General features: G+C 38.5%; 1 protein-coding gene across 7 annotated transcripts in view; it reads left to right on the top strand.

Moving 5' to 3' along the window:
* The window catches only part of Fam135b (family with sequence similarity 135 member B), a 280,335-nt gene that overhangs the window by 88,472 nt on the left and 176,235 nt on the right, over positions 1-15,628 (top strand). For 6 of the 7 annotated variants that reach the window (XR_004111833.1, XM_031345438.1, XM_031345398.1 and 3 more), the window contains one exon: positions 12,460-12,555. Coding sequence is in view for 6 of the 7 variants with exons in the window: in XM_031345438.1 (XP_031201298.1) it covers positions 12,479-12,555 (77 nt within the window). In the remaining variant the exon portion in view is untranslated. Of the gene's footprint in view, positions 1-1,261; positions 1,386-12,459; positions 12,556-15,628 lie in introns of all 7 variants that reach the window. The other variant, XM_031345432.1, reaches the window with a different exon arrangement.

Below are 15,628 nucleotides of genomic sequence, written 5' to 3'. Positions count from 1 at the left end.
ATTAAATCTGTGGAACTTACTGGAGTTAAAGAGCATTGTGACCTGCCATGTGGGTTCTGGGAACCTAGCATAGGTTCTTCTATACTGGTAGTCAGTGTTCTTGACTAATGAATCCTTCTCCCTAGTTCTAAGGATTATGGAGCCTGAAAAACTCTTGCCTCTGCTCTCTCCATTTACCCATTATTCTAATACTATTATATAGTATTATTAACATAATACTACATAGTTAATAATGTTCCTAAGTGATATAACTGTTGAGGAAATGAAAACACAGATGGAATTTTAGGATCCTACTATTTCATTCTCATACCTGGTATGAGAGTTCTCTGTGTAAGGCCTAAGACTGTATCTACACAGTTCACTTTTCAGTAGTGCCTTGATATTTCATATAGGGACAATTCACTGAAGTAAACTGGAGTGGTCAGACTTCATAGATTACTAGTCAATACTTACTCTAAAATAAAAACAGGATGAAAAGTTGACTCAAGGGTTAAGTCCTTAGAAGATGTAGGTTCACTAACCAGCACAAACATGACGGTTTAAAAACATCTGTAACTTCAGTTTCAGGAGATCTGACCCCATCTTCTGACTTCTGTAGGCATCAGGCACACATGTGGTACATATACATACATGAGGGCAAAACGCTCATATAAATAAATTAAAATAAATAAAATGTACATTTTAAAGAATAAAGCTAAACCCCTCCATTTACATTAAGAAGCCAGTATTTCTAACCCTGATTGTAAAATTCATTACTTTTCTATATCACTATTGTCTTCAGTCACAAATATAATGCTGACAATGACTACCTCAAGTGTTTTCTGTCTGCAAGATCCCAAGCTGTAATACTTTAGATAAAAGTTATTTGACGTTTCTCACAGTCACAGGTAGAGAGTGTTATAAGCTACACACAGATGAGAAAATTAAGATGCATATCCTTCTGTGCATATGCACTAGCTAGTAAGGACTGGGATTTGTGGTCATGGCAGTTTGGCAACAAACTGTTACTTCCTCTATACCTAGCTGCTCCCAAACCAACAGTTGCTAAAGTTTTCCTTCTGAGAAGTGCAGAGTTGGGTTTGCCTCTGACCAAAGTCCCTCACCATTGATACTCTGGGAGTCAACAACTGAAGCTCCAAGAGAGACCTGGGCATCTAGACAAATGGAATGTGTGTCCCAGAAACAGGATATCAGGTGCACACTTGATACCAACTACAATGAGTCCAGGAAAAACTGATCCTATGTTCTGTCTGAATCCTAGGAACTTCCAGAAAACATCCATGAGGAACACTTGCCAATGATATCTACCCTTTGCTTCAGTTTCTTCTTGAGTAGAGCCTGCCTGAAAGTGTGTGAGAAGACTGGAATCATGGCCCAGGAATCTTGTGGGTGGTCAGTGTGGTAATGAAATGATGCAAGCTGAGTCATGGTGCACTTGCAAGGCTAATGGCAGATGCTAAATGAAATGAGATTGCAAATCAGTAAATCCAGGCCACAACCAGCTCACAACTGAAACATCAATCTCATCTCATCTGTAAAGCCTAGGTTCTTTTTTTGTGGTCAGCTCTTCTAATGTTCCTAGTGCACCACTGGAGCAAGAAATATGACCCTCCCTGGAGTATGCACATCAATAGCCTCTGCATACCTCCTCTAGGTAGGCTGTGCTATGAGGCATAATGATTTATAGTTGCCTTCCCATCTATGCATAGACATATGCATAGGACAAAATAACCCCAGGGTTCTGTTTGTATGGTCTCTCAAAGACCTATGTAGAAGCAGGTTCAAAGTGAACAGAGATAAGCTGTATGTAATGGCCAAGAACAACAACAAACTGGCTCATTCATTCACAAGCACATTTGTTTTGTTCTCTATTCATTCCTTCTCTTGTCTCCCCTAGTACTATTCTATACCTATACTTCCCATGATTTCTGATAAATTTGGTCATAGACCTCTTTTCATAATTCTATGCTTCCAAGTGGATGTGCCTTAACTTTATATGATAGACAGAAACTTGGGGAGAGTGGTCCATAGGCAGTCTGTGAAGCAGGAGAGGGCTCCCAAGGGTAGGTAGCCTATCACTTAGAGAGGTGAGAGGTAGCCTTACCTTGCTCTCAGTGATGGCTTGGGCAAAAACACAGTAATGTTCTGAGGAGGTAGAGTGCTCAAGTGAAAGGGGTTGGAGAGGAATTTTTGTAGCGTTGACATTAAGGTAATGAGAGAATGAGAGACTAAAACTGAAGTCCTGGTTTTTATGATAAGGATTCATGTGTTACTTGGAATAGATGCTCACTAGTGCCAGGAATGGCCTAGTAGCATAGGTGGGTCTGTCTGTGCACCTTCATATAACACCATACTCTGAAGACCAAGATATTAAAGTTACAGTCATGATTTTTCTCTCAGTCAGTCTATGTGACAGATCCTCAAGACACCCAGCAGGAAGGGGCTGATCTCTCTTTTTCCTGAATTTTCTAGAGTCTCTAAAATCCTTAGTCCCTGATATAGTTCACTTCTTTTGCTTCTTGTCCTGTTAGCAGTGGGGATTTGGGAGAGGGGCTATTTTTATCCTTGATTTGATCTTTTTGAGTTCTTTCTCTGGCCAAATAAAGTCATGGATCTGAAAACTTTGGCTATCAAGAATGATAACATTCTGGAATGGAAATTAAGAGTCGGAATTCCTGAGGGACCCTGAACATAGTGCATGTGTCTCTGTGTAAGATGGGATGGACACATGAGCCAAAGTCCATCCAATCTCCATGTTTGGTGTATGAGGAATTAGTGACTGTATAGTGAAGGTGAACTCAAAGGGTTAAACAAAGAAGCAATAATTCTAAGCCCACTGACGTCTTCCTGTGATTCAACTTGGGTGTGCTGTGGTTATGCAAAGGAAATGCTTCTGAAACATTTATAGCCATTAATGAATGCAGAATCTTAAAATTAGATGGTGTGATATTCATAGACTCTCAAAGCTGTCAGGAAGCATAGAGAACGTCGACTTGAGACTCTGTCCTATAGCAGGAATCCCCTCTTTAGCTTCTGGGCAGACAACATCTGCTGATATTCTGGAAATTGCAAATCTGTGCCTTCTGAGCAGGTGTGTCTGTCACTTTTACCTCCAACTTGGGTCATTTTTATCATTGCTTTGAGACCCTTCTTCACACACATATACATTAACCATAATGATAGGGGTCTTACCACATCACTGCCCTGAGGTTCTTCAGAAAGAGGGAAGAAACTTCTGTCCTCTTTAAGACTCAAAAAGACAGGAAGTCAAGGCAGACCAAGTCCCTGTCTGTTACTTGAACATTCAGTATGCTCTCTGTAGTTCAGGGTACTAGCTAGTCTTTGAGCTACTACTAAGATCTTCTCCAAGCACCTCAGCTCTGCCCAGTACCCCTGGTGCTTTAGATAACCCTCCAGCCATATCAGCTTAGAAATTGAACTTTATATTTCATTATGCTTAAATGTTATTGCATAATGTATGCATAATTAATTCTAATATTTTCATTATTAAACAGATATTATATACTACTGCTAAAGTATGCATTAGTCTTAATTTTCAAAGCTAAATCATTGCCATATACATATTATTATTTGTATGATTTTGGATGAGGAAATATGGAAGATCTGAAGCATGATTTATGTAGCCTGTGAAGTCAGAACATGATCATCAGATTTGGCAAATGTAGAACCACTGCCATTTCTATGAACCTAGATTCTTTGTGGGTAGGGGCCCACTCATGGGGATCTTTGGGTATGTGTGAATCCACACTTAGGTGCCTTGGTGTACATTTGATTTTGTTGTTATCAGGAGCAATAAGCTTGTGCCTACTGCAGTTCAAACTTGGAAGTGAGTGTCTTTGAAGTACCTAGCATTATCTGAGAAGTAGAAGCTCTGTGAATGTGTCAGTAAAGGTTCCATCTCATGGTGTGGGCCTTACATCCTATTAAAAAGTACTTGTTTATTTATATTTGTGCCACTACTTCAGCAGAGGTTATATCTTACATCTTGCAGGCAGGTCCTTATTGTACCTTTAAATATTAGTAGCTGAGTGAGATTGATATTCACTTTTTGTCCTCCGGCAATGTGTATAGAAAAGTCATGGAAATAGTATCTTTCACAATAACTTCCAAAATATCTTGGGATAACTTTGAACAATAAAAGGCAGTTGCATCCAAAACTTAAAGATATTGAAGAAAAAAAACTTGTGAAAACACTAGAAGATGGTAAGATTTCTCATACTCATGGGTTTGCAGAATTAATAATGTGAAATTGTATTTATATCCTATCAAAAACCAAGGTACATATTCAGTTCAACCCCCATCAAAGTTTAAACACAAATTTTCAGATTAATTGAGAGAACAATCTTAAACTTCATATAGAAACACACATATACACCAAGAAAGAAAATAATGATAGTGGACAAACCTGAATAATAAAAGAATTGTTGGAGGTATTACCTCTCAGATTTCAAGTTTATTATAGCGCTATAGTAACAAAAACAATATGATACCAGCATAGTAATAGACCTATTGATCAATTAGAATATACTTGAAGAACTGAACATAATTGCATATGCCTACAGACACCTGATTTTTTTAATAAGAAGTAAAAAACACATTCTAGAGAGAATTCAGTATCTTCAACAAATCATGTTGGTCACTTTCATTCTCAGTGAAATTATTTGCTGGGGCATTAAGTAGATTCTTTCACAGCACACATGACATTTGGTAAGTTGTCATAGGACACTTCATTACAGTGATTACTTGGAATAATTCTCTAGGGTAGATAGAAAAGCATAGACCTCAAGGTTGGGTAACTGCCAACCATCTTTTCATGGGGTATAGAGGCAGGTGGATGGCACCCATGTTTGTGTAGACTATAGAGTCACATGTCAGGAAATCATTTCTGCATGGAGTGCAGTTACAAGTGTCTAACAACCATCTCTGCATGGAGTGCAGGTGCTGGTCGGTCAGAACAATCTTTTCATGAAAGGCAAGTGTAGATGTCTTCGAAGCATTTCTCCATGGAATGCAGGTCCACATATTTTAGAACCATCTTTTCATGAAATGCAGGTGCATATGTATAAATGATGCTTTTTATTTTCTCAGATGATGGGAAGGGTTTAGAGCCTTAGCCAAGCAGTGTGAATACATGGTTTGACCTGAGCCCAGAGTGTTTCTTTCTCTGTTCCTGTTATCCCCAGGCCAATGCCTGAAAGCTTCTAGCCTTCATACAATCTAATCTTCCAAGCTAACTGATTCAAGCTTCTTTTGGTTTCTGACTGAATTGTTGTGTCTGGCCTCATACTAACTTTGGTAATATATTCTAATCTTCTGGCCCCTTCTCATTCTCTGGCTTATTCTATCTTCACTTGTATCTAGATTGTTCTCTCTGCAACCTGTCTCTGTAAAACTGTCCCAGTAAACCTTCCATATGCACCCACCACCCACCACTTTTTCTCTCTTGTTGCTCTTAAGTAGCCTCTCTTTCCTCAGCTGTTCTCATGTGAATTGGTGCATCCTATCTCTGACTCATCCTGACAAATCTTTCTCTGATTCATCACTTTGTATGCCCCTCAATTAGATGTCACTTATAAATATGGCTGCTTCTTTCTACAAGCAAACCTTAATTTTATTGTTAGGGATTAAAGATGTATACTAAGGATTTGTCTGTATTGCAGCCAGATCATATAGACCTAGACCATCTTTGAATGTAATCCCTTGCCAGAGGAGCCATGTTGCTGGATTAAAATTCCTCTCTATATATGTCAGAGATCCATTTCTGCATGTGATACATGAGCAGAATTCAGGGAGGCAGCTGTACATATAGTACACGGGCAGGTGTCAGGGAACCATCCTTGTCATTTATCTTATAGTTGAATGAAGTCAGCTTGTACTGACACTGTGTTCCTAGTCTTAGTATGTGGCTCTCCACTGCAGTTGCTACATTGTCCTCAGGTGACTCGCCCTGTGCTCACTCATCCATGATGTTTGCCCACTTTCCTTTTTTCAGCTACTGTCTTTTTAGCACACACTTGATCCCCTGCGCCCTTTTCATAAAGTAAATGTATATAAAGGTCAACATGCTTTTTTGTTAGTTTAAAATTTCAAAGGCTGCACAAATTACATATTGAAATTTTGGAGAAAAACCATACTTTAATGAAATACATGCTTATTAAAGAAGTCTTCCCTAGGTAATATCTAATAAGATGCTAGAATAATAATACTTTAGTGTGTGTGTGTGTGTGTGTGTGTGTGTGTGTGTGTGTGTGTGTATTTTTAAATCAGATTTCCCCAGAAGGTAACTGAGAACATTTTAAAACTTTTTGGAAAATTTAAATTGCTAATTATGTAGTCTAGACAGATTGTAAAAATCCAAACAATCATGAACATTTAATTGACATGGACCTTTGTACTCCAGGGGCTCTAGAACCTTTAAGCTAAGGCAATCTGGTTATTTTGGAATGGATTATCTGACAGACTTTTGAAATCTTGCTGAAGAAAGGAATCCTGCTGAACTCCTATGTTGAAGAAAGAAATAAAAACAGTAATTTCTATGGCTGATTGAATGCAATCTGGCAGCAGTAGCTGAAACCCTTGAACATATGACATCATTAGTAATGAACACTACACTTCTGTGCTAAGGTTTCTTTCCCAGATCCCGTGTAAAGATAAGATGCTCAGGAATACTCCAATTGTAGAACTTAGGAGGGAGATTAATGTCAGACACAGCATGGGAATGAAGGTAAGAATCACTGGGTCTTAAGAATAAGAAATCCACAGCTGTAAGATATCTATGTCGCACTGAAGAATCACTTTACAGCTTTGGAAACTGATTTATGTTTTAGAAAGATCGTCACTATGGTGAGAGTGTAAGGGTGTCCTAACAGAAGCTTGGATTGGGCCAGATGCCTGTACCCAGGAGGCAGGTCTAATGCAGGAAGAAGTTGGTGACCATATTCCCATGGCAGTGCTATAGAAATGAAGAAAAGGGATTGGATTTGAAGAACTAAAGGTGGTGGGAACTGAAAACTAAGTTTGAGTAGTTGAAAGACCAATGTCCAGTTGATTCCTGGAGACCTATGTAGGGAGTGACAATCTTGCATAACTTAGGAATCCTAATACCTTTGCTGGAATATTCCCTTGGCACCATCTTTAGTGGAGGGAGTTGTTGATCACAGTTGTAGAAGGAAATGAGCTCATTCCTCTGCTTGCTCTATGTTGCTCAGTTTCAATACCTTTGACTACACCCTCCTGGATAATGATGACAAAACCAACCAGCCAGCCGACCAACCAACCAACCAACCAACCAACCAACTAAACAAACAAACAAATGAAGAATCAACCAAAGGAAACTTACACATAAAATGGATCATGACATTTGAAGATTAATATAAAGAGAAAGGTTAGATGAAGTACTCATCATGAGGAAGCTTAGATTAACATGTATTATCAACCTTGTCCTTCATGTTAGGCAAACTATCTTCTTTATATGGAGAAGAAGACCAAGTTGTTGAATCAAATGGTAAAACTAGGTATGTAAATCCTGGGTCATTTATTTACAAACTTGACACACACACATATTTATTATATTCACATACACACACATTCACATACACACACACACACATACCTATGCACACTCACATATGCTCATCTATGCCTCACAGACTCACATGCCTTACTTACCTTTTAACCACAGAGGCCCCTGATTGCTGCTCCCACTGTCTACTTTTTACACAACACTGCATAAATCTAGACTGTCTACATAATTAATAGAAGGAACTTGACTTGAGCTTGCAAAGAGAAAGGCTTAGTATGGCTCTTTCCTGACATCACTGCTTTTGTCTTTCTTTGGCTGTACAAATAGGAAACTGATGTTGTCATCTGGCTTCTAGCTCCTCTCTTAGCTCTAGTGTTTCCTTGTCCTAGTTGAATTTTGAAGCAGGTACAGTGGCTGTAAACTTTACCATGAAAATGTTACTAAATCTCTTCTGGTATTAAGGAAATCTGGCAGTTTGACCCAACAATCTGCTTTTCTTATCTTTAAATTTATAGATGGTTCTTTTGTGGGAGGGGCTGGGACCAATGTTAATGAAAAAACTGTATTAGAAAGACCAGGTCTGTTCTCCTCCTGAACAAGGAAAGCTCTCTAAAACCTCATGTTATATCTTCAGGCCTTTCTCTGCCTAGTAAGGCCTCTCCTGTATAAGGCCGAACTGACCTCATGCTGGGGAAAGCTTTTAATGACCAGGCAGGGAGTGAACCAGAATATGCTGGAGGCCTCACATGCAGTGGAAGTATGTATCATGGACAAGTGTGCTTACTCCAAGTGAGCACAGGTGGCAAGTACTTAATGATCCTCTGTACTTTAAAAAGAGAGATTACCTTCACAGGGCCAAGGGCCTCTCCTCCCATTGATGACCGACTTGGCCATCCTCTGCTATACCATGCTGCTGGAGCCGTGAGTCCCCCCATGTGAACTCTTTGGTTGGAATTTTAGTCCCTGGGAGCTCTGAGGGTACTAGGTAGGTCATATTGTTGTTTGTGCTAAGGGGTTGCAAAACCTTCAGCTCCTTAGGTTCTTTCTCTAACTCCTTCATTAGGGACCCTGTACTCAGTCCAATGGATGGCTGTGAGCCTCTACTTCTGTATTAGTCGGGTACTGTCAGAACCTCTCCAGAGACAGCTATATCAGGCTCCTGTCAGCCAGCACTTGCTGATATCCACAATAGTGTCTGGATTTGATGATTGAATATGGGAAGGATTCCCAGGTGGAGCAGTCTCTGGATTGTCCTTCCTTCAGTCTCTGCTCCACAGTTTGTCTCTGCAACTCCTTCCATGGGTATTTTGTTCCCCCTTTTAAGAAAGAAGGAAGTATCCACACTTTGGTCTTCCTTCTTGAGTTTCTTGTGGTTTGTGGATTGTACTTTGTGTATTCCGATCTTCTAGGCTAATATCCACTTAACAGAGAATGCATACCATGCGTGTTCTTTTGTGATTGGGTTACCTCACTTGGCCCTGTGAAGGTTCTATGCCCCAGTGTAGGGGAATGCCAGGGCCAGGAAGTGGGGGAGAGTGGGGTGGTAAGCAGGGGGAGGGGGAAGGGAACAGGGGATTGTTTTAGTTTTTTGTTTTTTATTTTATTTTATTTTATTTTCTTCTTTTCTTTTCTTTTCCTTTTTTATTTTGGAGGGGAACCTGGGAAAGGAGGTATTGTAAATAAAAAAAAAAATCTAAGAAAAAAAAGAAAAAAAAAGAGATTGCCATTGATTACCCTGGAAAAAAGCTTAGGAAAGGCCTTCTCACTTAAAGATTAGTTCTTTAGGAAATTCTGATCCTTATGGGAAAATATTTTTCTTCCCTTTGAGCTCACTGAGTTAAAGTGTAATGGTCACTAGATCACTCTTGCTCAGTCTGAGCATTTTGGGATAACAAAATTCCTTTAAGTTCAGTAATTATAGAACTTGAGGATGTAGCTTCTAGGAAATATAGTTTTAGAGATGAATGTGGTAGAATCAAATCCAAAAGAATGTTTGCAGCTATCAATTATGGTAGCAATTGGTTGCAGCAAGTCTTGTGCACAAAGACTGTTGTGTACAAGGTGAGCTTGTGTGTGTGTTGTCTAGATATTCATGGTGATTTTGGTGTTTTGCTATGGGCATCTTTTATGTGTATGCTGAGTGTGTGTGTGTGGTTGTTAGTGTGTGTACTGATTGTTACAGTATAAGTGCTATGGATTTTCTTTTTACATGTAGTTATGTCATGTTTGTGTATATAGTATGTATTTGTATTATTAGTAAGTATTGGATGGAGGTGAAGTGGGTTGCGTTGGGTATGTGCCTTATAACTGCCCTGTGTATATATAATTCATGTGTATATTTTATAGTTATGTATTAATGTATTAAACTGTAACATACTTTAATCCAACCCAGTCATTAAGGATGTGTTTTAGGGTAAATGTAAGCTATGTGGAAAACGGTGAACAGGAAGTTCAACCTCAGTCCAGAATTACATGACTCACAATGTACTGGTTCAACTCAAGTCTAGTCAACTCCAAACACAGAGTTGGAAAAACAAGGTCTTTGGGATCCTGGGCCACTACTGTTCCCAAAATACTAGAAGTGTTTTGTATAAATCAGAATGTGTAAAACCCTTGGCTGCATACTAGCATTATCCCTCCCTCCTGGTCTCCTTCTTCCTTCCCCCTCTCCTCCTTTTCCCTCCCTTCCTTCCTCCTTCTCCTCCTTTCCGCTCTCTGTCTATGTCTTTGCCTCTGTGTCTCTGTCTGTCTCTCTTTCTCTGTCTCTTTCTCTGTGTATTCTGTTGTCTGTTTCTGACTCTCTGTCTCTCTTTATCTCTTTTTACTCCTCCTCTTCCTCCTCTCTTCTTCTTCTTCTTCTTCTTCTTCTTCTTCTTCTTCTTCTTCTTCTTCTTCTTCTTCTTCTTCTTCTCCCCTCTCTCTCTCTCTCTCTCTCTCTCTCTCTCTCTCTCTCTCTCTCTCTCTCTCTCTCTCTCTCTCTCTCTCTCTCTCTGTATATATTCTAGTCCCAAGGATAATAGCTCAGGAGACACCAGGGTAATTAAAGTCTGGCACACACAATCAAAGAGTCAGATGGCTGAGCCAGTGCTGCAGATCTGTGATCATTGCAACTGTGGGATGATAATATAATAGGGAGCATGCAGTGCTTCTTTCAGTATGATAAGTGAATCACAGGGAGAGCTTTTTGGCCTTTCTTGCACACAACTTGATATTGGTGTTAAGAGAGCAGGTTCTGACTCCAGCTGGTTGTATTCTTCTGGCCAAGATCATAGCTCACTCTGGAGTACTCAGCACAGTGAATAGTCTAGTAGATTCAGTTTTGTTTTGTTTTTATATGAGAACTCTGAGTTTCAGCCTTTATATAGATGGAATAAAAGGATGTGCAGCATTCTCATTTGATATATAGCTTTTTATATTTTCAGAAGTATTCCCTGGGAAAGAGCCCTTGTCAGTACTGAAACACATGATGAGAGCTTACTCCTGTGCAGTTTATTCCTGTTCTTGGGAGCTGGCCTAGCATTAATCTGGATCATTGACTTTAATCCAGGGGGTCAGGGGAAGGGCTTCAGAGAAGACCCACAGGTCCATCACCTTTGCCAGCTATGAAGGTCTATGTGTCCTCTGATTTTACCTCTTCTGCTCTCAGTTTCTCTCATGATGTACCAACTACCAAGAAAAGCTGGGTCACAGGCACATTGAAAGAATTACATTCTATATTACCCAGAATCCTACAGGGTAGCTGATATTGTCTTCATGACACATAGTAGGAAAGTGGGCCTTGGGAAAATGAGACTTTCCAAAGAGTGCAATATTTTGTTCTAGGATACAAGGAAGAACTTTATCTTTTTTGTTCACATGAAAAATTCAAACAAGAATCTTTATTACAAACTTATCATTGGCAAAAACCAGGTAGTATGTATAATATGATATACAGGACTACGAGTACAGCAGGTGTTCTATGAATTCATTTTCCCTTCTTTGTTCAAATATCTCATATCTAGTTCATTTCATATACTCAAAAGATTCAATCTGCCTGGGTCCTCTTCTTGATTTGTTTGCCATATGAGATTGTAATTCTATTTCTTTCCATGTGTTTCACCCAACCTTCTTATCAGCTTTTGCATCCATCTGTCAAGTTGGATAGCATCTGCCTGTCACAACACACATGTGTTCTTCTGCCACTTCAATCACCTGACTCTTCAATATTGATGATAGAGTGACATTCTGTGATTAGTATGCATTGTCGTCACTGCTGGCTCGCATTTATTGAGAATTTACTACATGTCAGGATGTGTGCAAAAGGATCAATGGTGCATGTTCACATCATTTTCTTATAATTTAGTCAAACCAATTGCAGTTACCAGTCTATCACAGATGAAACAGCACCAAAGAACAGGAGAGTTGCCTAAGGTTTCCTGTCAGAAAACAGGTGAGGTCCTGATAGTAATAGGGGATATGTGTCCTCTATGTCATAGATGGATGAAAGGGCCATAGACCAGGACTTAGTTCCAGCCATAACAGGCCTTAAGGCTAACCACAAGGCCTTAATTAAAGGACTGTCTTTCTTTCCTTCCTTCCTTCTTTCGTTCTTTCTTTCTTTCTTTCTTTCTTTCTTTCTTTCTTTCTCTTTTTCTTTCTTTCTTTTGTTCTCTCTCTCTCCCTCCCTTCTTCCCTCCCTCCCTCCCTCCCTTCCTTCCTCCTTTCTTTTTCTTTCTTTCTTTTCTTTCTTTCTTTTTTTTCTCTGTAAGAAGAACCTTTGAACACACCATGAAACAGACACATGGTGTTGCATTGGTCCTGTCAGTCATATGGTTTTGTCCATCTAAGCATTGCTAAGTTGCTGGCTATTGAAACCAGGGTTATATATGTTTGGTTAAAGTCATCTTAAACAATTAAATTATTTCTTTGTTTTTCAGGTAATGAACCAAAAAGATCATGTCTGAAGTGCAAGGAACAGTTGAGTTTTCTGTGGAGCTACATAAATTTTATAATGTGGATCTCTTTCAGAGAGGGTGAGTATAATTCACTCTGTGAATGTGTGTGTGTGTGTGTGTGTGTGTGTGTGTGTGGTCAAGTAATAAGACATTTTGGATTAATGAAGAAATTTAATTCTTTTCCTGTCCAATGGAAAATTCAAACTATTAGTTCATCTGAGTAAATTATGCATTGACTAAAGCTAATTTTGTTCATCCCTCCCACACTTTCTTTTACATTCCTTCTTTTCTGTTGATCTTTTCACTGCATTTTAAAGGAAGTGAATTTGGGGATGTAAAGTTTATACACATGTTCACTGCATTAGCTCCTGCCCTCAGGTTCTTGCCATGTCTGGGTTCCTGCCCTAATTTCCTTTCGTGATGAACTGTGATGTAGAAGAGTAAACCAAATAAACCTTTTCTTCTGGAAGTTGTTTTTGGTAATGGTGATTCACCATAGCAATAGCAACCCTCACTAACATAGTGGTGTTCTCTCTTTCCATATAAAACAGAAACAACATGTAGTATTTATCTGTATATGATTAATTTAACCTAATATAATATCCTTCCACCTGAAAAAAGATACATTACAAATACACACACACACACATACATATGTATATATATATATCATATAAGATATATGGTGATTTACGTATCACCATACCACTAACAGCATACTGATGATTTTTCCTTTGTGTATACACACACACACACACATACACACACATGTGCTCACACATACACACACTCAGAGTGGGTTTGTAAGATCATTCTATCATTTTTTTGTAACCTCTAATCAGATTTCCATCATTGTTGTACTGGTTTATGATACTGTCTACATGTGTGAAAGTCCCCTTTGTGCAAATTCTTGCCAACATTTATTTGTTATTCTGAGAATAGCTCTTCTAATTAAGGCTAGATGAGATTTCCTTGTAGTCTTAATGATCGTTTACTTACTAATTAGTAATATTAGACTGGCTTGTTTTTCAAATATTAGCTGGTCATTTGGGTATCTTCCTTTGAGAAACATGTAATTAGGTCACTGGACTAAACCTCTTGGTGCTCATTCTTGACATTATGTAGCCTATTTTTAATAACTCTGCTTAATAAAGAAAATTATAAGACTGGCATAATCTCAGGGCAGAGACATAGATAGAAGCTGACTTTGGATGGAAAAATCTATGCACAGTTTCACCCAGTGAAGCAATGCTCCAGTTTTAGGGGCATACATCTGAAATTAATGCTCTTTTGAGTGCCATGATCCCCCTTTGTTACAATGACCTCCATATTATATTTACATTATTTACACCCTGATACTTACTTTCTCTAACTTCTTCTATGGTCCCCACTGCTCAAATTATTGAACTTTAAAATTATAAAGACAGAGTATATATAAACACATTCACACATTGTGTGTGTGTGTATGTGTGTGTGTTTAGGGCTCACTAAATGGGATTGGCCAATCAGGGGTTTCTTCTTTGGGGAAGGCTTAATTTCCCTCTCAGCAGTCATTATTGCCTGTTATTCTTCATCTAGGAGTGGAACCTTGTGATATTTTCCCTACTCATGCTAGGCATGTCAGCTGGTGTGGTCATCGTGCATGTCTTGTTTAGGTGACTACATAGTTAAGATTTCATGGACACAACTTCCTTGTCATATAGGGAAGATACAATTTCATAGCAGACATTGTTGTTTTTCTGGCTCTTCCAGTCTTTCCACCCCCTTTTTAACAATGTTCCTTGAACTTTAGGTGTAGAGATTCTATGGTAGATTTATCAACTATGGTTGGACATCTCATGATCAGTTTTCTGAGTATTTTGACCAAATGTGGATGTCTGTAATGTTCTGTGTATGCTGAAAGAGGAAACATTTTTTGATGATGGTGAGAGCTAAATTGGACTAATACTAAATACATAAGTATTTAGACTGCAGTTAGAAATTATAATATTTTATGAAATGGCAGAGGTAGGATTTTAGGGGGCATGAATTCACCAACAATGCCGGGTTTACAGTATAAGGTGTATGTCTTGTGTTGCCTTGGCCTTAAATCCAATAAGATAGCTATTTGTTACTCCCAAGATAAAAGTGTCACTGTTTTACCATGTTGGGACATCTTGTCATGCTAGTCATTATTGTGATTTATAGGATTTGCAAGTGGTTAGGACCACTGATTTCTTATCTCCCTTCCACTCCCTTCTTACTTAGAATGAAACATAGTAGGTCCAAACAGGCTTCATTTCTGCTGCTGATTCTTCATTCAAACCCAGATCTTCAGATTCCACATTTCTTAGAAAAGGAAGCAGTTTTGCTAATTTCACCCTGCTGTTTAGACACTTGTATATTTGTTACTAATTTCTAGAAGTAAGTAGCACCTTGTGAACTTTTTAATATAGGCCTTTTTGGAACTGGGAGTAGAAATACCATAGTCTTAGCATAGCCAAGTGGATTGGGGAATTTAAGACTCTCTCACTCACAATCCTGAATTTGTTTTTATTAATTAAGCTTGTTGTCTAAGTAGCCTATATTCTTTCCAAAATGCATAAGATAATATTACATGTTCAATTTACAGTGATTTTAGCCAAGGGCTTTAAATAAAGCAAGGTACTCTAATAATTGAAATCTACATTAACTCTAAAGCACTTCCTTTGTGCCTGTATCTAACAATCCTGAGTCTTGTTTAGCAGCTCAGATGTCAATAACAAGGAGGGTCCACAAAACAGCAAGGCTCATAGTATATGATACTCCAGTTTATGGTTGGATACAGCTATAAATGTCATTCTAGTTTTAACTACCTGAAATCTTATCGAACTCTAGAGTTATGAATGTAGGGTGATACTGATAATTGAATAATAGAACCACCAAGAAATGCCTGAACATTACCTACCCGACTCCTACTGAAAATTAGTTGATGCACACTGGAATTTAAAATGACAGTTTAATCAGATCCATAAATAAATAGGCTGAGTTGAGTTTATTTTAAACATGATTTGATCTATAGACCCGTGAGGAATATTCATCACACAGTTCATTCTTTTTTTTTCTTTTATTTTTATTTTAGATATTTTCTTTATTTACATGCAAATTTCTCCTTTCCCAGTTTCCCCTCCAA

Source organism: Mastomys coucha, unplaced genomic scaffold (genome assembly GCF_008632895.1).
Source record: "Mastomys coucha isolate ucsf_1 unplaced genomic scaffold, UCSF_Mcou_1 pScaffold11, whole genome shotgun sequence".
NCBI classification, from domain to species: domain Eukaryota; kingdom Metazoa; phylum Chordata; class Mammalia; order Rodentia; family Muridae; genus Mastomys; species Mastomys coucha.
Note: the sequence above shows the minus strand (reverse complement) of the source record. Positions and strands in the feature narration are given on the sequence as shown.